This window comes from Anser brachyrhynchus, assembly GCF_964034855.1.
Source record: "Anser brachyrhynchus genome assembly, chromosome: 1".
NCBI classification, from domain to species: Eukaryota; Metazoa; Chordata; class Aves; order Anseriformes; family Anatidae; genus Anser; species Anser brachyrhynchus.
Window position 1 is genome coordinate 190,737,074 of NC_137694.1, and position 25,703 is coordinate 190,762,776.

The 25,703-nt window shown below is 39.4% G+C and overlaps 1 protein-coding gene across 8 annotated transcripts in view; it reads right to left on the bottom strand.

Annotated features, from left to right (window-relative positions):
* Positions 1–2,339: 2,339 nt before the first annotated feature.
* The window catches only part of CDK8 (cyclin dependent kinase 8), an 81,066-nt gene continuing 57,702 nt past the window's right edge, over positions 2,340–25,703 (bottom strand). For 5 of the 8 annotated variants that reach the window (XM_080576963.1, XM_080576957.1, XM_080576962.1 and 2 more), the window contains 9 exons: positions 25,147–25,204; positions 22,250–22,381; positions 19,722–19,865; positions 17,635–17,704; positions 16,499–16,571; positions 10,240–10,337; positions 8,775–8,853; positions 8,497–8,655; positions 2,340–3,630 (listed from right to left, as the gene is read on the bottom strand). In XM_080576963.1, coding sequence (XP_080433089.1) covers positions 3,505–3,630; positions 8,497–8,655; positions 8,775–8,853; positions 10,240–10,337; positions 16,499–16,571; positions 17,635–17,704; positions 19,722–19,865; positions 22,250–22,381; positions 25,147–25,204 — 939 coding nt within the window. In that variant the 3' untranslated portion in view covers positions 2,340–3,504. The remainder of the gene's footprint in view (positions 3,631–8,496; positions 8,656–8,774; positions 8,854–10,239; positions 10,338–16,498; positions 16,572–17,634; positions 17,705–19,721; positions 19,866–22,249; positions 22,382–25,146; positions 25,205–25,703) is intronic. The other 3 variants (XM_080576958.1, XM_080576960.1, XM_080576964.1) reach the window with 3 other exon arrangements.

Consider the following 25,703-nt stretch of genomic DNA (forward strand, 5'->3'; position numbering starts at 1 on the left):
CAAATCACCCCAAACCCGCAGCAGGCTCAACTCAGCCACGGGCTTCACAACGAAGGGAAACGCAAACTGAAAGAAAATATAACCTGAATGTCAGCCTGGCACCCGGCAGGGCGCTGCCCCAGGCCATTCAGTGAGTGTGTCGGGTGCTTTTCTACTCATATACACACAGAGAAAAGGGCAAAGGGTCTCTCACTCCCTTCCTCAGCCGCTCCTCCCACTTCCATTAGCACTGAAACCTGCTTGAAAAGGGGTCATTGCAAAGGATATTTTCTATTTTGTATTAAAGCAGGTGGGTCCTTCAGAGGTACAATAAATACAGACTGCCGTGACCTCTACTGTAACAAAAAGCTAGGCTTGCTTCGAGTGCCAAGGTGAAAGTGCAAGAGCGTCTTTATCCTAATGATCAAATCAAGCCTGTATCCCCCTCTCAGAATAAGCCTACCCTAGCAAGTAATTTGGCCTTTAATCAAAGCATGGACCAGCTCCTCGACTGCACCTATCTGAAATACGCTCAGATCGGCCAAGAGAATTGTTGAGGAAAAAAATGAGAAGTTCTTGAACCTAGCAACAAATGCTCAGCTGCGCGAGGAAAGACCCGTGCCTCGCTGCTAGCTCCCTCACACGAGTTCACAACTTTTCCACTAAAATGTTCTCAAAGGCGCATTCTTCTTCCTCACCTTCCCATAGCCCCCATATAAAAAGCAAAGCATAAAAGGGACAGGAGGATTCGGGTTTTGTTTGGTTTTTAAATAGCTCAGGAAAATAATGTAGAGCCTTGCCTTCAGTATTCCTAAAGACGGTGATAAGAAACGTATCTGATGCAAATGATCAAATACAACCACGACCACGACAAGATCAGCCTCAGCAGCAGTAGGAATACACCCTGTCTTCAAGGTATCAGAGGCTGCACCAAGTATTGAAAACCTTTTCTTTACACAACTCTAGGGAAACATCACGTCCATCCTGCAGAATGACCAGCTGGCTCAGGCACGAGAACAGGTCAGATATAAAGACCTGATTTCCCTGTAGGGCTGCAGCTTGATGAAGCAATCTACAACGTCCACTAAAACGGAGTAAAATGAATGAAGCAACTGCAAATGGAGTAGCAGGCTATTTAGAAATAAATGCACGGAATAATCTGGTTTTACTAGGATCAGTTGATACGCTGCATCTTCATCTCAAACACCTTTTTAATAGGAAAATTAAATTCAAGTGCAAACAAATGCCAAGGGTTCTTTGTCAGTTGGCAGCATTTCCCTTCAGAAAAATGAAATTAAAGTTCACCTGCTATTTTTAAACAAAGCACGAGAGGTATCACAATATACTGGTATCAAGTAAGATTTGCATGAATATGAATAATATTAACTCTCATGCATTAATATGAATATGCAGAAATAAGAAAGAAAAAAAAATAGGCCAACAGGACTTTAATAAAAGCAAACATTGTACAAAAGTTACTCTTGTTACCACTTCAGTATCTGGTAACAGTCCAGAGACCAAACATGCAAGTTCAAAGTCTACATGAAAATTCTGGGAAGGAGGAAAAAAGGCTTTTGTTTGGGGACAGTAAGGGGGGAACAAAACCCAAAAAGAAGCGTAAGGCACTCCCCACCTCTGTATTTATTTCTGCAGCTTGGGAAAGTCAGATTTGACTATCCTAAGGCCATTATGAACAGAATACCACACCATCACTAAAGGTATATTCCCCCTTTTTAAGCAGCCTACTTTGCACTCTATTTTTCTTCAGTTTCGAGTCTCCTGACTATTGAAACCCCTTGGCCTTCAGTTAACTTCATCTACACCTCTTCACTTGAAACGTATCCTTGGTTTGCATTTGTTTGTTCTTTTGCCCCCACCTCACCAGCACCTTGGTGCACTTTAATGGATCCGTACTACTTTATATTCACCCCACATGAAACACTTGCAGAACAAAATCCTGCATATATTGCAGAAGATATTGATGTAATAAAATCACAGTGTGGTGTTAGACACCGGGATGAGAATGAGTTACAGAAACCTTAGAAAAAACACTTAAGCAAGAAAGTCTCTAGATTTTGTAGATGAAAATGAGCTCATCTATAAAACGTACCTAGCAATAAACCCATGCCCAGTGTATTTCCATCTGATCAACTAGATGTACACAACATAATATAATGATGTTTTACAATAGCATATTTTTTTTCTATTTAAAAAATGCTTCTTAGTAGAGTTAATGGAAGCCTGCCCACTTGCAATAAAAATTCTTGTTAAATATTGTTTCTCAAAACACAACCCAATATATATGTATGATGGGGAGCGAGGCACTGTCGATAAAAAGGAATACAGGCAAAGCTCATATGCAGATTTATGAAAAATAAATTTATTACATAACACCTTGTTTTAACAATGTTTGATTTTTTTTTATTCAGAATACTTGCGTCATTCATGTAAAATAGTTTGATACAGTACATTGTATGTAAGTTTTTCCTCATAAATTCTAAGGCTCTCCTAACACCTTGATCCTCTGCTGTAAGAATGGCACCCCTAAACAACGTGCGAACGTTTAAAAAAAAATAATTAACTGAATGAAAGTTAAAATTCACTACACCAAGCTGGTTCTCAAAAAATCATGACGAAATATCTGAATGGATGCCGCACCTTTTTAGGAAATATCACTCATGCTTTTTTAATCCCAAAGCATGCTCACAAATCATTAACACCAACAGGAAAAAAATAAAACACTGTCTATGACAATCATTTTTGCTTGTTTGCTGAACCAAACATGTTTATATCAATGACAACATACTTATTTTACTATCAAATAGCAGCTTTAATACCAGTCAAGTCATAGATTTAAAAACAAAAGCAAAAACATATGTTGGAAATTAATCTTTGGGACATTTGAAATCTCTGGAAAAAATGCAAACGTTTTCATGTTCTTAAAAAAATCTCATTGTAGCAATTGTGTTGGTCGTAAAACATTGATCTATGTGAAAATGAACCAACCCACAAAAGTCACTAAAAATAAATGTATATCAAAATCGTCTCAGTTGGAGTCACGGATATTTTGCTTTTTTTTGCCATGTTAACACATACTGTATGCTTCAAGTACCAGTCCGAAGATGTTGTGTACTATTGGTCAGAGAAAGTTGTTACATCAAGAGAATTCACCACATACGACAACAAAAATGCTTGCCCCTAGCACATTTCACAGTTTCAACTGCTACAGACTGTCACTGAAAAAAAATGCATCGGTCAGTCTGAACCATGTCAAGTAAACTATGGAAGTAGCATATCCACAACACAAACTGTGCTAGCACTTTCTTTTCAAGTCTAACCCCAAAACAGGTACAATTTGGGAGCCACTACTCCGCTCTGTGAAAGGTGGGGGAACGTGGCGATCAGGCGCGTTGAAGGTGTGGTTGTACAGTACATTCCGGTGGCCCCAGCCGGGTTCCAGGCAGGCAGCCGCGCAGCCAGGCCTGCAGCGTTAGCAGCAGTGCATTGACATTGTTCGGACGCAGCTCAGTACCGATGTGTCTGGTGCGAGTACTGTGGAGGCTGCTGGGAGGTAGTTGAGTATCCCATGCTGCTCTGTGGCTGTGATGTGCTTGGTCCGGGGTTGGGGTAGGCAGCATGGGGGTTGGAACGCTGCAAAGGGGTAAAAGCAGAGGAAAGGTAATCCTTCGTAACAGGTATGCTGCAGGACAGCTTGGCCTACCGGCTTATTTCTTCAAGAGGTACTAAATATGCACAGTCTCGAAGCACCTAGGATCCCAGGAGTCTTTTCACTTACCCTGATTACAGCATGGGCAGACGTGGGCATCAGAAACACCAGAATAGGAAGTAACAGTCACCACCATTTAGTAATCCACCCTTAATTACCTCCGGGGAATCTGAAACCATCATAGTTCAAACCTCCACTCAGCCCTCCAGATAGCTACGGTACACCTGCACGATACAAAAACCTACTGCCTGTCACGTCAGTGGTATTCTCCACTTGCTCCCTTCCCCAGCCAAGAAGATATTTTGGGGCTGAAGCTCAGACCCATAGATCTTATTACTGATGAGCCACTCAGCATTATTCAGATTTTTGGATACAAAGGATATGCGTACCGCCCCTTTCGTCTGACGTGAGGTTAAAGGCTGAGAAAGCTGTAATTGTTTAGGCTGAGGTGCTATCTAGCAGCCTTACAACTACTTGAAGGAGAATTAAAGATGACAGCCAACCTCTTCTCAATGGAACAAGGTATTTCACAGGAAAATGGCCAGAGATTGGGGCTTGGGAGCTTCAGATTGGACACTGGGGAAAAAACATTCACTATGAGGCCAGCACAGTACTACACAACCTTGTCCAGACAGGCTGCATAGCCTGTGTCTGTGGAAGTTTTCAACACTCAAATAAAGCCACGGCTGACCTGATTTAGCATTATCAACAGTTCTGCTTCAAGTCAGGGATTGGACTAGACGGTCTCCAGAGGCCCCTTTCAACTAGTATTTCTATGAATATTTATCAAGGGGGGCATTCGTCATTGCAAGAAGCTCTAAGCAAGCCAGCAACTAATTCAATTTTAACCTAGAAGTTAGTTATTTACACATGAAATATAAAGGAAAAGGACTGCATGTGGGATTTTCAGTGCCAGCATATGACCACTTAGTCGCATTTAACATATTACGCAACTTCATTCAATTACTGTGCTGTTTCACATTAATATTAATGTTTACACACACAAAAACTGCAGCTTTTTGAAACTGCTGTGCAACTTCTGAAGTCTTGATATCACAAGATGAAGGAGGATTGTTAGCAAAAGCAGCTCTGACTGGGAAACGTCTCCACAGTGAATATTCCAGGACTAGAGTGTAGCTACCAAGACATGTATATACTAAACGAAGGTTGAACAATGTTCTGAAAAAGTAAAATATTAAAATAACTTTAACAATTTCATAAACTGGAACATAAAATAACAGCTCTTTGTTTTTGTTTTGCTGTTGTGGTTGTTTGTTTTTTTTCCTGCCATTCAGCATTTAGAACAGAAACTAAAATCAAAAGCCAAACTCTACTTGAGAACATATGCTCACAGGACTGAGCTAATTCTCTCGGGGTGCGGAGTGTAAAGAGGAAGAAATGGCTAGACCAGCACTTATTGCCAGCAGGAACAAATCAGCACCGCTGTGCTTCACCATTAACACAGTGACTAAACTTGTGTGACATCTGCCTTCGCTCTTTCAAGATGGACTGTCACTCCTCAATTGTCTTTTTGCTCAAGTGTGACTGGTACACAGGAAACTGGAAAAGATCACAAGTATAACCATTTAAAATGGGACCATTCGTGTGAGGTGTAAACAATTTCTGCATCTCTACTCTGCAACAAATTTTATAAGATGGGGACTAATTAAAGAAGTCACATACTTTCGTGAAACTTAGTGCAACAGATGGCTTTTGTTTAAGACGAGACGTGAATATCCACTACTCTTTATATACCATTCAGTGCCCAGAGGGCTATCACGAGCAAAACCTCAGAGTAGAGGATTGCTCCAGTTCATTTAGTCACATCAGCCTCAGAAGTGACACGTTGCGAAGTTAAAGGAGAAGGCAATGAAGCCTGTATGCTATATGCCTACTATTTTTATGTATAGCAGAAGAAAGTACAAGGTCAATTTGCCCTGCAGGGGACTTCTGAGTGGATGGAGAAACTGCCTTAGTGTGTCTTGCCCAGGAGATGGCAATCCTTCTTCACAAGCATGGGGAATTTGAGCAAATTAAATGAAGAACAAAGGAACAGGTGTTTGATTAAAACAGAGGGCTGTATTGTAATGTTTGTTTGCTGTCTCCTCAAATTGCAGGATCAGAAGCAGAAAATTTGAGGAATTTTTTCAGGGAGACCCGAAACCACCAATAGGCAGCTTTTAACTGCTTTTGTTCCAATGACAGCAAGTTCAGTTTGCTTGCTGTATTTTTCAGATGCCTTGATCAAAGCAAAACCCACCCATTTCCTTCATGTAAGATTTCCTTCATGCAAAAGGAGGGGTGGGAGGACGAGGAACACAGATTTGTTTATTTATTTTTAAACAGCCATGCTATAAACAGATAAATGCTATTTCTACCTCCTAAAGAAACAGGAAAAACAATTAGTCAGAAGCAGTCAAGTTACTAGTAAGAGTTCCTGAGATAAGAAATAGCAGTTATCACTACCTCAAGGCAAAAGTATTCTGAAATTATGTTTGTTCGATGGCTGACCCCATCTGGGATGGCTATCAGAGACTACAGAAGTTTGGATGAGCATGAACTCAAAACAAAACAACTTTAATTCCTGCCAAGGCAATTCAAGTCTTCTGACTTCTCAACCAGCAAACCTCAGCTCTTGCTCACAAAAGTGGAAGTCTAAGTTTGTTCAAACTGCCAAGCTACAGCAGCCAAATGAGGTGAAGAATGTGTAAATAAGGCAAGAAAATGGGGCTCCCTGACACAATGCATGCAACCTCTGCATCAAACTCCCCAGATGCTTGACTCAACAAGACAGGAAGATTAAGAGGGTTACCGCTGCATATGCTGACTTAAAAACAAGTGCTGAGAAGTAGCAGAGACAGACAGACCAGTGATGGACTTTGCAGCTTGACGAATTGAAAGATGAATCTCCTGTAAGGGAGTGTTCTGTGATGCGTAAATCCAGCTAAAAGACATTCTATGTTTACATTTAGAAGCACCCAACACTGCTGCACAACAGGCTGATCCCAGTTTCAAACAGTTCTCAACATCTACATCATTCAAGGAGAACGTGAAAACTGATAAGCTATTGGTGTCTTGGGGTAAAATGTGCAAAGGAAGACACGAAGGGACCATAGAAAGGGTCTCACAATAAAGCTCCTGAGAATGACCCTGTTTCGCATTTCTAGGTACTTGTAAGTTTTGCACAATGCTGGAAGTAGATACATTTCTTTAAGCTAGGGTAATGGCCCCAGGCAGCCTTTGAGAAGATCTGGTACTCTCTCAAGAACAAAGTCTGAACTATGAGATTCCAATACCCACTGGTATTTACGGAGAACAGCCTATCAAACTGTGAAAAGAGAGTTGACTACAACAATTTTATTAAGTGTTCTTTAACTCTCCCTAAGTTTTGCTGTGGTGTGTAAGCACAGCTAAGTGGGTTCCAAACTGTTATTCTTCTCTCCTAAAAAAAAAAATTAACCAGCTTTTCTCATCTTTAACTGAGAACACTGCCAGTAATTTTCTACTTTCCCATCTTTCAATTCCATCCAAGACACTCTTTCAATTGGCGTTCTACACCATGCATGCTACGTGAATCAGTACTGAATAATCCCTGCCTGCTAACACTTCCACAAATATGCCTCCTCTTGAAGTCTTTTACTCCCCAGGCTTCCAAGATCTGCCATCTCTCTGACTGCTCCTATGTACATTATTCAAAAACGTCTTCCTCGCTCCTCTTTTGTAATTCCCCAGACTGCATTAACTAAAGGCTCTGTCTTTCTCTCTTCTTTCCCTTTTTTTAGTCTCCAAGAACAATTGCATCCAATCCCATAAATTCAGGTATCATTCCCTGGGATGACTCAGATATTATTCTACTCTGGACTCTTCTGATTTGCTAATGTTTGACCACAAGCTCAAATGCAGGAAGGCTATGACAAAGTTTTCTTTTCTTTCTCTCCTTTTCTCTCCTTTTCTCTCCTTTTCTCTCCTTTTCTCTCCTTTTCTCTCCTTTTCTCTCCTCTCCTCTCCTCTCCTCTCCTCTCCTCTCCTCTCCTCTCCTCTCCTCTCCTCTCCTCTCCTCTCCTCTCCTCTCCTCTCCTCTCCTCTCCTCTCCTCTCCTCTCCTCTCCTCTCCTCTCCTCTCCTCTCCTCTCCTCTCCTCTCCTCTCCTCTCCTCTCCTCTCCTCTCCTCTCCTCTCCTCTCCTCTCCTCTCCTCTCCTCTCCTCTCCTCTCCTCTCCTCTCCTCTCCTCTCCTCTCCTCTCCTCTCCTCTCCTCTCCTCTATACTCCTCCTCTTCTTCACTCACTGATTACCACCACCTCCCCGTCTCCTCAAATTTGTAACACTTGGCTTACTCAACCTGGAACCTTGCTTGGTCTTCAGTTACATCAGCTCTGTCATCCAAAACTCTCTTTTCCCATCCATTTGCCCACCTAAGGCTCTTGTTCAGACTCTTGCTTCACAGCTTGTTTATTGTAATATCCTTTGCTGCCTACCACTGCAGGGCTGTTCAAATCAGAAACGGTATTTTTAGGTCAAAGAAAGCAGCACAACAGGTTCCTGGACCATAATCAGCACTGTCTAATATGAAGGCAGTTCTCAGTAGCTGTAATAATCTCTGATCCTAATTTCCTGACTGCTAACTTAAAAAGCAATGGCGTATCGATTGACAAGCAGGCCGTCAACTAAATGCAGTTGTAGTAATCTGGAGGTTGCAAAAAATACCATTTACAGGATTATTTTTTTAGCTTAAAGAATTCTGTTGCAAACATGAGAATCAAGCACAGGATATAAGAAAAAAGAACAAATACCTGATAGTCTGAGGTCATAATAAGTCCACCTGAGGTAGTGGTAGGAGGAACAACTCTCACTTTTTTCAGTGGGGGTCCCTGTGTGTGACTGTTGTCTTGGTTTCCTGGATGACCAGTTCCGTTAGTATGGTTATTGCCCTGCTGCTGCTGCTGGTTCTTCTCAATTGTTTAAACACAAAGAAAAATTTCAACTCAAAAGGAGTACATGAAAAGACATGAAAACAGGAAATAGTGTGAAAGCCAGTGAAGCACAATGATACCGTTCTTCCAGTACTTACTTTATCTCCTTTATCATCTGGTTCTTCTTCTGTTAAAAATTCTCGTTTTGGGTAAGGGATTTGACAACCTGCAAAAACACTGCCCCCCAAAAAAGTCTATTTATCACTGTATTAGAACAGAGAGGTTAGACCTATTAAGATTCATACTCCACCCATGCTAGTTTCAAGTTGCCTGAGTCAGAGACTAATATCTGTAACTAACGGAAAAGTTTTCCCTGTCTTACTCCCATCGTAATACTAAACTTAGTAAACCTGCTCACGTACGTTTAAAATTTTACATCACCTTTGATAAACTCATCTAAATTCTGAAGAGTTTTCACTGTTTCTGGTAACTGGTGACTGGAAAAGCACACCACTGAGGTAGCATGAAGTATCTGCAAGGGCACAAAGTGCTGTCTTGAGCTATAGCGTAATTCACTGCCTCAGAACTAACTCAAGATAGTCCTGTGAACTCCACTGACTATTAACAAAATCACCTGTAAGAATGCATAAAAATATCTAGAAATTTCATCTGTCAATTCGTATCTAACGGAACGTGAATTTGCTACTGCTAGAGCAAGCTAAAATTTCTCTGCCTTTAATCTGTGAAATATAATAAAGTCTCTGTACACCTGTTAGCATTATTCATTGTGCATCCACATTAAATGGCAACCTAAATATGAAGAAAAAAGTCAAACACTGACCTAAAACCAGTTTCTGCAAAAGCAGATCATTCGCATTACAACACTAAACTACAGAGACAGGTCAGGAGCTGTTATAAATAATTCAGTAGATTTTAGTGGAATAATGTCATTTTTAATTAACTGCTTATAAATATACATACCACGTTTTGTAAATTCTTCCCCAAATAATGGTAGAGAATGATACACAGTATCGCTTTGCTAAAAAGGAGCACAATAATGCTCCCTGGTTAGCCTTGGGGGTGTGTGTGTTGTTCATTAAAAATGAAGTCATTCATTGTCCCTAAATTTTCTTCCTTTTGTAATCTCCCTGATTAAACAAAAAAAGAGCGTCTAGAGGAAATGTGTTTAAGTTGTTAAGGATGACAGCACAGAGACACAGAGCTGACTCCCCACCACCGCTGAATTTACAACAAAGGCTAAGACAGAAAAATGTAAACTAATTAGAGAGTGTCATTTGGCATTCTGGAGCAGAGAAGTGGACCTGAGGGCACTTAGCAGTTGTCTACAAAGATCTGTAGCATGCCTAATCAACCTGTCAGTGAATAACAAGATTAGTGCTGTGACTAATAGGATCAAAGTTCTATAAAGCAAGAGACTAATAAGAATTCTACTTAATTTTAAAAACCTTAAACAACGTTCTAGTGGTTATAGCTCTCTTTGGTTGTTAGACAGTAAGTATTCAGCTCAATATTCACAAACATTCATAGCAGAGAGCAGACAGAAAGCATGCATTTCTAAAGCATCTCTGGATGTACTGATAGGTTAATAAACTGACCACTTACTCGGATGTGGGAAGCGGATCTTCTAAGAAATAGGGATCCTGCATAGCCTGTTCTGAGGTAATTCTCTTTATTGGATCCATAGTAAGCAATTTCTGAAGCTAAACAAAATTAAAGATGAAAAGCTCTGCATCATCAAAACCATTTACAGAATCTTCACGGCATTATTTGTGAAAGACAAACTGACACAGATGTGTCTGAAGTCAAAATCCTAACCATTAACGGCAGTAACCACATTCTTCTCTCTTGTTAAAATAGTAACTCCATTTCCCACTGAAGAACAACCTATTTTTACTTTTAAAGCCTAATGTGCTTGGTTAGTTCCAATCACAAATGTTCTAAATCATTCAAATATCCATGACATACCATCAGTTTTAAAGGTCTGTTCACTTCGCACATACTCTACCTGGTTTCTTCAACTACACCACACTTAACGGGAAGCTACATCATATAACCATTTAAATTAAAATCCTGCTTAGCAACTGGAAAACAAAAGTCATGCCATACTGAATATTGCTCTTTACTTAATATTGCCATATTAGGACATCTCCCTTGTCATCCATAGTATTTTTTAAATGCCACATAAAGTCACTCTTCAGAAATCTCTATGCTGTAAAAGAAAGTGGCAATCAGCACATTCAAAAAACCCACTGGGCCAGATAGCTTATCACCCACTCCTGCATGTATTTATCTATTCACACAAACATGGGCTTGCAGACACATCGGTTTGCTACATGCTGCTCAAAAGAGCAGTCATGCAAAATCTTCAATTTTAGTTGATTTTTTTTGTATGACATGATGCAAAAAAACCTCTAGAGAAGTTTAATAAGCTGCCTCCTCCATGAGCACATCAGGCCTAAGCTCTGGGGCAGCTTCACTATCAGTTTAAGAGAGTGGAATGTAGCCTTTGTCTTTGTAAAAACTGATGACTCAGTTTTTATCAACTACGTGAAAAAATATTTTCAAAATGTTGGTTTAAGACAATGAAGACAACCACAAACTATGAATATGCAGAAGACAAAGCACAGTATAATATTATAGAAAACAGTTGAACTGAGTTAAACTAAAAATCCAGCAAAACCTTACCCTTTGAGTTAGCATTTCTTACTCTCATTGGGAAGTGGTAGTAGAGGGCTAAGAAGCACATGTGGTACTTGCCTTAAGCCTAACTTTTTAAAATGACATACGTTTCAGTGACAGAGAGCAGCACAAAAACCCTGAGGTAATATGCATGAATGAAAAGTTAGTAAAAAATCTGACCTAACCAAAGCAAACTGAAAAATTTACATGGAAAGAGTTACAAACAGCTACTCAGATACACAGCCTTTGAGAAATGCTTAGGACACATAGCCAGAAACTCACTCACTAACTTAAAATACCAGCAACAGACATGAAGTCTAAATTCAGCACAACATTAGAGACTGAAAGGTAGCTTTAAGAACAACCACTGTACTGGTTTGCTGATTTACTCTCATTTTGCAACTACATGAACATTTTCAGAAGCTGACTGGACTTAACACATCTGTCACTGTGACACTGCAACAGTGATTCTCAATAATTTAAATAAAAAACATATTAGAAAAGTCATGCTCTGTGTGTGTGTGTTAAGGTTTTTCTCTGGTTTAGGAATTGCACACCAGAGAGATTTTTAACTCCAGTACTGAAATAGCAGTAATGCATTCTAAAATTGTCTATTACTCAAAAGGATGGTATACATGCATATATTTCTCCCCATCCACCCAGTCATTTTGTGGAATACAGTTGTGCTGGACATGAAGGGTATATGGGCACAATGAGCTGATCTTCAGATAATAACTGGAAAATAAAAATACAAATTCTTTGTTTTACCATGGAACGCAGCATCCAAGGCAAAACTACAGCATGATGTATTGTCAAAAACAATGATCTTTAAAAGAAATGCTACACTTTAAACCTACAACATTTTGTTGCACAGATCTAACCAGATGTACAAAAATTACATATGCAAACAATTTATTTCACATTTGCTCTTCATAATTTCATGGGAAAAAAATCACATTTTTGTAAAGATCTGGTGTCACAATGTATGTGTCGGTGCTGGTCATTTCCTCTCACTAGCTATAAGTGAGCATACAAAACCACGATACAGACAGCTAGAGTTAGAAACTACACTTCCTCCCGTCAGCCTTCAGTTGTAATGATATGGTTAAGAATATAATAAATACATATGAGTACCATCAATCCAGCTTTGTTTTTCACATAATTGACAGGGAGTCACAATAGGTATTTTCAACTCTGAGTCTGCATGCAGTCTTTGCAGAATGTCAGTTTGAGGGAACCAGAATTGTTCTCTCAAACAGCTCAAAAGCAATCCCATGAGCCAGAGAAAAGGGAAAGAAAAGAAAAAAAAAGAATTGCCAACACGCTGAAAAAACATCACAAGCATAAAAAACATTGCAAAATTCTGGCACTGTATCTAGCAATTGGGTTATAAAGCCCTTCATCACATACTGACAAGATGTGAACAAACCTGGTCATAATCAGCAACAGAAAGCAGAAACCACAAAGAAAGGCTAAAGATTGTGCAACCGTTGTTATCACATGGGAGAGATCGAAACTATTTTGTCCCCTTGTTCAGGTGCCAGCAAAGTAGTGAATCTTTCACTCAGTATTACAAATATTTTATAATAAGAACTGGTCAACTAAAAGACCACCTGACTGAACAACATAATAAAAATGCAGTATGCTTTACACAACTTTGTGATGACATACTATGAGCAATAGGACAATCACTGCAGTTTATATGGACCACTGTAATCAAATCTATGATAAAGTATCACAAAATTAGCCAGGAACAACAGCTGGGTGCCTATTTTCTAGGGCACAAACATTTAAGTAGGAAAAAATAAACTAGGAAAAGATATAGAGTGGAAAAAAGCTGAAAGCAGGAAGGAGACAAAGTTGTCTCATGTAACACCACTTCTGCATGTGACGAGGGATCATGTGCATTTAAGTCAGTAAAGAAAGAAAAACTCTAGTTTTTGTTGGGAAATAAAAACACTCAATTCTTGGTAACCACAACAATCTATGCATTTACCAGTCCTGGAATTATCAGTCTGGAGTATTTTACAATTGTATGTGGATGCAAGAAAAATACGATTTTATCTGTCCCGATCCAGAGAGAAACATGGTTGCGAGACAGCTTGTGAAACAGTAAGACCTTAGAGAATGTCTACAGGAACCGGTGCCAAGAAATTCACTGGATTACCTCAGGCTCTGATGGAGGGATGTAATTCATTCGCCTGCAGTTCAGCTTAGCCTCGATGAGAGTGTAAACCTAAGATACCTTCCAGTTTTGACAGCCACTGAACAGCTGTGAGATGTTACCTCAGAAAGACCAGGCTTTTTTAATGGGATCTGATTTCCAGGGTATTATTCCAACAGACAGCAGACAGCAGAAAACTTAGAGGATCCTATTAATTAACTATAAACTTCACAGTACTTTGCTTACAATCCGTATCTACGGGAAGTACAAAAGAACATGCAGATGTCTATGCTACTATACTCCACTTTTTAGTTTGAGTGACACTGGCATCATCCAAATTGCATGAAGCTACCTCTCAGCATCAGTTTTGCTGAGGGGAGAGTGGCTGACCTAACAGTTAAGCAGCAAGTTCAGTCATGGTCCCATGCTCAAACTCACTTTATGGTCCTCATTTAGTACTACAGTACAACCAAACACAGAGGGGTGGTGTTGCAACAAGCCACTATACTTCCATGTTCCCAGTGCCTGTGTTTGAGGGGCAGGTGGGAGAGAGAGAGAGGAAAGTGTGGCGGTTTTTTTGTTCATAGATGAGTGCATCAATCAAAATGAGTGGGTGTTTTAAGACTGAGTAGTAAGTTTCAGTCTAAAGGCTATCCAACCTGTATCAACAGCTCAATTTAGTAACAAAGCTGACAGAGAGTATTAGACACCATGAAACACGAGGGGTCTGAAGGGCTCCATTTTAGGGCCAGTTCTCTTCCATGTTTTCATAAATGACTTGGACACAGGACTTGAAGGTATACTAAGTAAGTTTGTGGATGACACTGAATTGGGAGGAGCAGCTGACTCCATCGAGGGTAGAGAGGCTTTGCAGAGAGATCTTGACAAATTAAAGAGCTGCACAATCACCAACAGCATGAAGTTTAACAAGAAAAAGTGCCAGATTCTGCACCTGGGAAGGGGCAACCCTGGATATTTATACAGAATGGGGGGATGAGAAGCTGGAGAGCAGCCTTAGAGAAAGGGATCTGAGGGTTCTGGTCAATGGCAAGTTGAATATGAGCCAGCAGTGTGCCCTGGCAACCTGAAGGGCCAGCCTGAGGTGCACCAGGCACAGCACTGCCTGCTGGTCAAGGGAAGGGACTGTCCCGCTCTGCTCTGTGCGGCCTCATCTCAAGCACTGTGTGCAGTTTTGGGTACCACAATATAAGAAGGACATAAAATTATTAGAGAGCACCCAAAGGAGGGCTACAAAGATTGTGAAGGGTCTGGAGGGGAAGATGTATGAGGAGCAGCTGCGGTCACTTGGTTGTTCAGCCCAGAGCAGAGCAGGCTGAGGGGAGGCCTCATGGCGGCCTGCAGCTCCCTCACGAGGGGAGCGGAGGGGCAGGCGCTGAGCTCTGCTCTCTGGGGACAGCGACAGGACCCGAGGGAACGGCATGGAGCTGGGACAGGGGAGGGTCAGGCTGGGGGTTAGGGAAAGGTTCTGCACCCAGAGGGTGGCCGGGCACTGGGACAGGCTCCCCAGGGCAGTGGTTGGTCACGGCACTGACATTTCCAGAGTTCAAGAAGTGCTTGGACAATGCTCTCAGATATAGGGTCTGATTTTGGGGTGGTCCTGTGTGGAGCCAGGAGTTGGACTTGATGATCTTTGTGAGTCCCTTACAACTCAGGATATTCTACGAGACCCCATAATATCCAGCTGTACGGAGGCCACAGCCCAGCCTGCCACTAAGAACATTCCAGCCTCCTGCTCCAAACTGAAAAGAGCAGAGGGAGGCTGCCATGGGATTTTAGCCTAACACCTCTGTGGAAAACAACAGCATTCCTTGATTTTGTATTTTACTGTCACCAGTGCTTCTTGGTATAAACGCAAACATACTGAATAAAAATATATTCAAACATTCAAACCATTATCACCCTGTTGTGATACTGCAGGGAGAAGAGAAAACATTGTAAGAAGCGTTTTAAGCTATTCTCACATGATTATTTTGTGCCCAATTCTGTAGTTCTATTGAAAGTCATGTCTAAACTAGCAAGACTGGGAGAGAAATTTCAGGTTAATTTGGCCATAGTACTCACAGTTCTTAAGAGAACTTAGTTCATTCAGAGAAAGTATTTTTTATGGACTACCAAGATCTACAGCAAAACCTGAACTACTCAGTGAATTTTCCTGAGCTTGGTGGTAAAACCTCCACCACAGACTGGAGAGTGGTGTAACTACTTCAAGGTTAGTTTAAAAAATTGAGCTTTTTAAACTAAGTAGTCTCACCCCTGCCTGAGATCAAAAAGCTTCTGTTGTTCTTCCCTCACTTTAGTCCAAAAATAGTACAGTTACTTTACCATTCTATATTTGAAACATTTATTCTGAGTTGGAAACATCACGATAGGCAAGATGTTCATTCACAGAAACTAGATAGATTTAAATTCTTTCTTCTCCACATATAAGGTTTGTTTCAAGAACTTGAATCTCTTTAAAACGTAGAAGAAAAGGCCCAATATAGTAATTCCTAAAACACCATTACACAGGCACTTCCACGGCTGATTTTAACTAGAGTCTTAATAAAAAGAAGTTTTATGTTTTGGGGATAACTATTGTAAGAATACTATGAAGTTTTCGTAAGAAAAATTAATGTACCAGGAAGACATATAGGAATTTTCTAAACAAAACGTTCAAGTCTCACGTACAATGTTGTTGGTGCTTTTTTGTCTGGTTGGTGGGTTTTTGTTCATTTTGTCATGTTTTCAAAAGTGCACAAGAGATAAGCTTAATAATTAATACGTAAAAATTAATGAGTTGAAGAACACTGAAATCAAAAACAAGCTATTAAAAGCATGCAAATGAGTAAAATAGCTACTAGTTGCAGCAATACTGCAAATATAACTACAAACTTAATATGATTTAAAGACTGAAAACTTCTAACATGCCTGATACAGAAACTAATCCAATGAATGACTCAGAATGAGGATTTAGATGTTTTCTTTCTCTTTTTTTTTTTAATGAATGCAGGAACTTACCAAGTGGAACGCCTTACTATCTGGTTTAACTTTATGTTTTTCCATATATTTGATAAGGCTGCAGTTGGTATACCTAGAGAAGGAAAAAAAATGTGAAATTTGTAATATGCAAAGCACTGATACTGCAAAGCTTTCTTTGTACTCATGAAACATAAGAACAGGATAGTCATCTTTGCTAATCCACTAAGCAGTGGAAAAAATGCAACTACCAAGACCAGAAGACTGATTAAAAATCATTCAGATACTACAGAAATGCATGTTTCCCCTTACATGGTTGTATAATACATATCACATCCACAGAGAAAGCATACTTTTAACCCACATACAGACAGCAAACTATCATTTGGATTTAAATTGCCTTTTAGCCATTTCACTACTGTATCAGTCTGGACAGTTTCATTCGATGCATTTCTAATGGCAGCACACATGGAGATAAATCTTAACAATATCCTACAACGCACAGATCATCATACGAACATCCATAAGCTTGCCTTTTTTTTTTTTGGCGTAGAAGCTCAGGAATAAGGTTTCTAAATGGTTTCTTACAAAAATCTTGCAGATACAAGACACATACATAACACTAAAGTCTCCAATCCCTCAGCTTGATCAGCAGGGAAGCAAAAAGACAACAGTGGTAGGCTCTTAAATGCAGGTATTAGACTCTGGCAATGTGGCAGCAAAACTGTACCATATTCTTTCTTTCATAAGCTACCCTAGACACCAAGACACAATTTTACTCGGTTTGTTGGAAGCACTATAAGGTTATTACATTGCTTTTATGTAGCTCTTGAAGACGAATCATTTCCAGTACCACAGATTTGGAAACAGCTGTGAAGAACTGTGCTTAGCAATCTTAAGAACTGTCTGGGGTCTTACTGGCATCACTGATTTCACACCTGCCACCCTCCCCTTTGGAGTCCATGTCTGGCTACTTTTATATGATTCACACCAACTCAATAGTCCAAGTTCACTGTTACAAAGCAACTTACTTTCTCTTTCTTCACAATTAAAGTCTTAAACATTTCATAGTACTTGCCTAGTATCTATGTAGAAAACAGCCTCAGCAACAATAAATGTAGAGTAGGAGGGAAGTATAATAGACTTCCTTAAGAAAGCTCATCTCAACACAGACTTACGTGTTTCTTCGGAAATCTTTCATTAAAGTTGAATGTTCGGGCATCTTTTTTATGTCTTCCCAATCTTTATCTGCAAAAATCAGTATTTATTAATATTTTTTCTTTTTCCAAAGTACAACACAGGCTTTGAAAGTATCATTGCGACCCTTATTTTTTTTCATTCATCTTCTCAAACCTTGCAGCAACTTATTTCTTTGTATTCCTTGTCTCGTATTACTTTATCACCTCTTCACAATCAGTCTTCCCAACACCTAAGAGATTCCAGTTGTGTGATTAACTCACTAACTCTAAAAAGCAACTGCCAACTACAGTGAAGATCCCAAATACCCAAAGGACGACACAGAAGGAAAATATGTCAGCCAGTAGGCTTGCAGCCTTCAGAATTGTTACCTAACTTATTCAGGAGCAACAGAGCTCTCTAGTAAACACTCTCATTTTAAGGTATGTTTCCTTCTGATAGCACTGTGTTTTCTTACAGGAAAATGCACAGTGTTACTGTATAAATCTGTGCCAATCTCAACCTAAAAGAAATACTGTTTGCCAATAAACGGTTAAGACAAAGTAATATTGGCACGCTCAAATTAAAGAATATTTCATCCTAACTTCCCTGTGTAGTCAAAGCCTGGAGTGTATTTAAAAATAAAACATGAAACTCACTACCAGCACATTCTGGCCTCAAATGTATTATGCTCTGTGGACAAGATTCTGTGGACAAGTAGTTTGATTCAAGACAAACCTTTACTAAGACATACTACAATTGGAAACACTGGGAGCTCAAAAATATTAAAACGAATAAATAAATCCATATATGTTCACTTCTTTCCCAGTTGTTCTATTTCCTTCCCTATCCCTTATAAATAGTTGAAACTTTCAAATATGGCAAGTGTCAATTAAAGAGCAAAAGAATGCTGAAGTTAATTGAAAATTATTATTTCTTGGTAAGAAACAGACTTTCCAAATCAAGTGCAGACTGTAAGACAGCCCTATTTAAACCTATCAGAAAACAATGAGAGTATTATCTATTTACGTAAGCTACACAAAACCAATATAAAATCCAAATGAAGAAAGGAAAGCATAAGAAAGTAATAAAATCCCAGGCTAAAAGTAGAAAAAGAAAGTACTGCTTAAAGAAGCTAGATTAAGGCGGATTTTCATGAAAATAAAAATATTTAATATGCAAATGCAACACTTCAGCAATCTCATACAGCAGTATGGAAGCAATGAACTACGTAACAGGGAAAAAGAAAGTCAAATGGAAATGTAAGAGCAAATTTAAGAACAAAATTATAGAATCACATAGAAATAAAGACCACAAACTTTGTGTGATGAGAAGGAAAAAGTCCACCAGAACAGTAAAGGAAAAAATTATTAATACTGAATAGACAACAGGGAACACAAGCAGTTTGGAGAAAGATGACTACAAGGGAAAAATAAGCCCTCTGTTATTCGGACTTCCGCAATCATGTAAACACTGGAAAACAAATAATTAAATGAAAAGATGCAAGATAGCCTGTAGAAAAAAAGATATGACCAACACTGAGGGGAAAATGCCACAGGAGATAACCACACTGTAGTTTATTTTGGTTCATGACACCAGTTCTTTGTTCTGGTTTGGAGGACAGATTTTTAATCCGTATATTAACCTTTCTACCAGGAGGAAACAAAAAATAAAAAACCCCATCCCCTACTTTCATATATCATGTTTAATTTAGCATGAGTTAAACTTCTGCATAATATTTACCAAACGTATACATTTTTCTTGGTTTCATACAGTCACTTTACAAATATTTGTAAAAAAAAAAAAGCAATAATGAAGAAATGCAGAAATATTCCTTATGATTTTTAATCACCCACCATTAAACATGATCATTAAAAATTATAAAATATTGATACATTTATAAGCAAAGATAACCTTACCATTAATAATAGGAAAAAATCTAATAAGAGCATTAGATTCTCGATGACTTGTGACAAAGATTGTGTTTGAACAGCTTTGTTGCTTCGGTCAGCTGCCACCTTCATATGCAAAGAAAGCAATACAGATATCTTTCTTTGAACAGCAGTGATAAAAAAAATACAGTATGTACCTGCAGGAAATCCCATTACATTGAATATTCTGTCCAGCTGGTCATGGTGATAAGGATTACTAGTTTTGATATCCTCTTGTCGACAATGGAATATTGGCTCTGATGTTAGCAGCTCTGCAAATATACACCCTATGGCCCAAATATCTTTAGAAAAGGAGAACAGAAATAAAAATCAAATGAATCTTTCCAAAACCATCTTGGTGAGGTAAGATTTAGTTCTTAAGTTATCAGAGATAAGGTCACTGCATTGCAAATTTCAAGTTTCTGTTGTACTAGTGGCAACACTTCTTGGACTTTCCCTGTTATCTACAGATAGAGGTCCCTAACTCAGTAACAACACAAGGTTAACAACACAATATTAAACATACAGGTTTTGTGGGTTGTTTGTATTTTCCCTGCTTGGTTTTGTGTTTTATTCTGGTGTTTTTAAGTGCAGTCACCACTGCTGTAAAACATTAATTTGATGAAAAATAAGAAAAAAAGGAGACAACTAGGTAAACTATTTGGGTAACTGTCCACAAAACACAAATGAAGAAGAGCTAACCAACACCTTGCCCATTCATGGTCAGGCTGCTCCCACCAAAAATTTGCTCTCTGATCAGCCCCTGGGTTTAATAAATAGTAAAAGATCCCTAAAAAATGCAAGTTGAAAAGCAGTGATATTGCAATAAGCAAAATGCTACCTATAAAACTTTGCAGAAAAAGAGTAGGAAGAAAATTGCTCCATTCCCAAGCACCTTATTCCCCGCCACCACCCTTTTTTAAAAATAACATTTGTTTAAATATATATATCTATAGGTTTTTCTCTGTGGATAGCCTTCCCCCAGCCCTTGTTTTTTATCATTATTATTTTTAAAACTAAAATACTTTCAGGTGTAACCATTGTGTCCCAATCTGTAAAATAAGAAAGCCTAATTTTTCTGATTTTTTCCCATTTTTTTCCAGTATTTACAAATGCAATTTTTAACTTATGTAAAGTAAAGCCACGCCGAACCTTGAATGAACAACAAAAGGTCATGAACAAGGACAAAAGCAAATGATGCAGAGAGCATAACCCCATTACTCAGTGTTTGCATACAGTCAGTTTTTATCAATGCCAAAAGAAATTATGTACTAAAGGCCATGACCATCCATGCAGTTTTACATGCTGCAAGCAGAAGGAAATGCAATTACAACAAAAAAGCAGTTTAAAGAAACATATAAAAACATATTTAATAAAAGAAATGCAGCATTAACAGAAGAGTTGCTGAAAATACATTCAAGTCAAAGATTAAAATCTCTGACAAAAACACTGATATGATTTTAAGAAAACAAGGGTGAAGTCTGAGGAAAGAAATTCAGGTTACAGAAATAACAACATATATGCCAACATACAGTCTCCATGTTTGTGTAAAATAAGCAAAGCGCTGCAGGGGAAATTGTTTCCCCAGAAACATTTGTCAAGCTTTAATGTATCTTTTAAAAAAGAATATTCTAGAGAGGAAACACTTCCCAGTCCTCTTCCCTACAGTCTCTCACTCCCATAGCGAAGCCTCTCACATCCACTAAGGTGGACGTCTCTCCAGTCCTCCATCTACAGCACAGGACTGCTCCTGCCTTCGGAGGTGCTTGACCACCAAACTGGCCAGGACAGAGACTGGCAAAGGGAAGGCAGCCACGCCATGCCGAGGTTGATAAAATTCAGACTGGTGAGTAGGAATTAAGAGGTAAGGAGTAGGCAGCACTAAGCTGATGTAACTAATGCCATCCTCACAAAGTCTGCTTTCTCTGAGGATGAAGGTTTTCTGGATGTGCCTAGTGCAGCACCACAGCCTAGGCTGGTGCATGATGCTGACGATGTCTCATTACCTCAAGAAACTCTGATTCACACTTGTGCTTAGAAAAAGACACAGAGAGGTCAAAACACAGAGGCTTGAATGAAGCAGGACTTATTACTGGCAAATTACATCTTGGGACTGTTTCTACTGATGGCAAACACACACCAAATAGCAAGCTTAAAATTTCTAATTTCTCAGAAGCAAATTCAGCATTGTCTTCGCATTTACAAAAAGTGTAGACTATAAAATAAAATGTCAGGCTGCATTAAACTTCACTGTTACAGACTAGTTTCAGTGCAGCCAACAGTTTCCATTCTGTACTCTCACAAGTTTATTTCATGCATTTATGAAACTAGGTAAAAACATCTGCAACAAAATTAATGCACTATGCATCATCGTATGGATTTTACCAAGAGTTTGAAGCTGCATCCATAGCGTGTATTACCTCTAACAGCATTTACAAAAATCTGATGTGGAAGCCATATCAAATTATACTGCATTGCAGGGCATTTGGAGCCAAAAACCAGAAATATTTCATTCCTATATTCTAGCCTGAGATCACAGTAAACTGAACAATTTGACAAAGGTAGGTGTTTCCTCAAGAAATCAGTAATGTACCTTTAACTCAGCTACTGTCCTTTGTACTATTTAACAATGCTTCAACATGTGGGTGCATTCTGAATGTAGTAGGTTATCCTCCGTGTTACTTACCAATAGCTTTGGTATAATGCCTTGCTCCAAGAAGCAACTCTGGAGCTCGATACCAGAACGTTACAACTACTGGATCCAAGTCTGCTAAAGGCTTCAGAGGTGAATTAAATAATCGGGCAAAGCCCATATCAGCTGCAAAATTCAAAGAGAGGCGTTTTAAAATTTTAGGAAAATTACCACATTTCTTTTTAAATGAACTGATTGAGTTCACTTGTTACTGCTACCATCACTGTGCTAAACAAAACACAAACACAGACTGCAGCAGATAGGAATTCTGTGAGCAGATTTCATTTTTGTAAAGCTTTTGTAGAAGTTACTGGATATCACCACCTATAAAGTATATCATTATAAATCATTACTAACATGAGCCATTTAGAATGAAGAATTAACCATTGTTCTGAAAAAGCGCATCAACTCACTTCTCTCAGGACACTGGTAAATCCCGACTCATTTTACCTGATGTTCTCGAGTAAAATATTCCATTATTACCACATGGTCTTTCAAGAAGCAGCGTTTTAGATGTGAGCAAAATGTGAGTTCTGCAAAGGTTAGAATGATTTATAATACATACATGTACGCCACAAAAGCTACCTCCTCGTGAAGTTAGCTGTAGCAAGATTTCCCTCACAAAAAAAGCAACTAAGCCTACGGCACCTGCCTCCCTACTCACTTTCTGTCAAGGTGTTATTTCCAGCACCAAGATACCAGTACCAGATACCATTTAGGCTACGATTTTAAAATTCTGTTTGGGCGATCGTATCATTAAAAATTGCTTTTTAGACTTGCTAATATACAACTTCCTAGAAAGCTCTCTAAACTGGCAATATAAGTGATACAGGAAAAAATGGGCAGAGACTAAAATTTGCAGCTTCTCCCACCAGATCAGTTTCCCTACCCACCACTCCCCAAATCCCAAGAAACAGGGACTCTGCGGTGCAGGGATACGCACGTGCTGAGGAAAACTAAAATGAGATGAGCAGCCATTCTGAGGGCAAAGAAACTACATGCTATAGCTCACTGTTTGAGGGAAAATTGCGGTGTAAGTATGGGTCTCTTGACTAAACAATATGAAATATTTTTTTCATATGCACTCCTATTTATGATTGTTTTAATGCATTTAAAAATAGAAACATTTTACAGTTTTCTACATTATCAATTACTCAAGATATGATCAAGTCACTAGTACTTATGAAAAATAAGGAAAATTGTTTGCAGAAAGTGAATTTATGACTCAAAATGACACAAAAAGCTTATAAAATTATTTTAAGTTAAATACCAGTTATGTATTTTTTAGATAAATTAGTTACACTGGAAAAGTGGAAGCCCTTGGTACGGGTGTAACTTCTGCATTCTTTTCCTGCTGTGGTAATATCTTAAGAAAATAAGAAAAAAAATCTACATTTTGATAACACACTTAGAAATACAGGGTTCCCCTCCCTCTTCCCCCCGGGAATGGATGGCTCAGAGGACTGGTGGCACGATACAGAATCCTTCACCTGTCCATTAACAGTCTGACTAAATTTAGTTGTGCTCTAAGTTATTCCCAAATTAATTCAAGACTATCCATTAAGAAATAAATGGGTGGTCTATGTGCAATTACTAGCAAATAGTTGTGTACAGCAAACATCACCACCACAGTTGAAACTGCATGTGCCCAGAGGATGACCTACGTTCTCAATTTTGGAAGCAACTGCTCCATGAAGAATATGGCAATAGGAAGAAGTTGTCACTTCTGCAGTCCGTGCTGTCCCTGTCGTGTACATAGAAGACCTCAACCTCTGCTGTCGACCTTAAACCTTGGAAGGGCATTAAAATCTTTCAGGGTAGGGCGTGCAGAAGTGTTCAAGCCTGGCCTGTCTATTCCCTGGATCTCAAAAGGGGAGGGAAGCACTAGAGCGGCACTGAGCACTCCAAGAAAAATCCTACCCCTAGCCTTTATACTAGTGATTAACGATATAGTTCAGATGAACAAAACAGTAAGAGTACAGAGCAACAATGCAGAAGAGTAATCTCATGAAGGAAAGCCAGAGGGAAGTGAAAAAGATGGACTAGCCTTAAAAAAAAAGCCTTCCACACAGGGCTGCATTACTGTAACAAGTGTGAGTAGGCTGTGCATTAGCAGCCTGCTATCAGAGCACCGCCACGCTAATGCACAGCCTGGTATAGCTTATTACTGTTAGGCTACAGTTAATTTTTAGTTATTTGTTTACTTTAATTTAAAACACTTGAAATTCTACAAATTATCCTCTCTCACTCTGAACAGTATCTCCCACCAGCAAACATTACAGCAGTGGGGGAAGTGTTGGGCCATTACTACCCTGTTACAGCCCGATCTGAGCATTTAGTGGTAGTTCTCACTAAACATTTTATCTGAATTTCTGTGTTTTCTGGACTTTAGGATCCCTTGTGCTTTTCTACAAGGGACCTGTCTACCCTTTCAAGAACATTTTGCAGGCTAAATGCCACCTCTGACTGCTACAAAATTTAAGGTTTGTCATAGCGTATAGTTCCCTATTTAGATTTCAGAAGTAGCAGCAAAATAATGTCATGACATTACAGGGCTAAATGGAGGAAATTTTAAAATCCCATTTCTTTCTCCTCCTCTCCCCCTAGCTAGCTCTCATCCTTATCCCCACATCAACATCCCCCGCCCCACACAAACACCCGTTAAACAAAATATAACATTTTCCACTTTTGATTGGTGAGGCTACAGCATTTCATCGTCAGAACTGGTGGAGGGATCTAATATGAAGAAGCCAGTCACTCAGAAAACAGCATTTAGACAATGTCTCCAGCACATACTAGTATGACAGTAACTACTTTAGGGGGTACAACCGCACCTCCAGAACATTCTAACTTAAATGCTACACTGGGACTTATCAAAGATATAAACATACCAATTTTTACTCTTCCTCGCTCAGGACCTTCACCCATAACTAAAATATTAGCAGGTTTCTGTGGAAAAAAAAATAAATATACAATACATATACCACGATAAACCTAAACATTAGTCTCTGAAAAGTTAGTTAAGCTTTGTTTTTGCCAGTTTTAAACCAAATTTGATTCGATAAAAATGACAAGTTTCTCTGTCATGGTAAAGCTGTGCAAGGACCCAGACACAGGCTCTCCCTGACTGCTTCTTCCTCACGTTTCCTCCCAGCACGTCTGTGCCCCAGCACCGTGCTCCCTTAGCTGCCACCCTGCTGCCTGTCCTTACCCTGCAGAGCAGGCAGTCACCAGCCTCCCCGATTTCTACCAAAATCCTCCTGGGTGCCCTGGGCAGGAGGAAGCCCGGTGGCTGCCCACCGCCCCTTCGCCCCAGAGGCCTGGCGCGGCCCTACAGCGTGCTAGGCCCAGCGTCACCAGGCACGTTGCAGGCACATTCATGAAGAAAACACGTTACCATATAGTTTTATGGGAGACAAAAGTCATCTAAATTATTCCTAATTAAAAG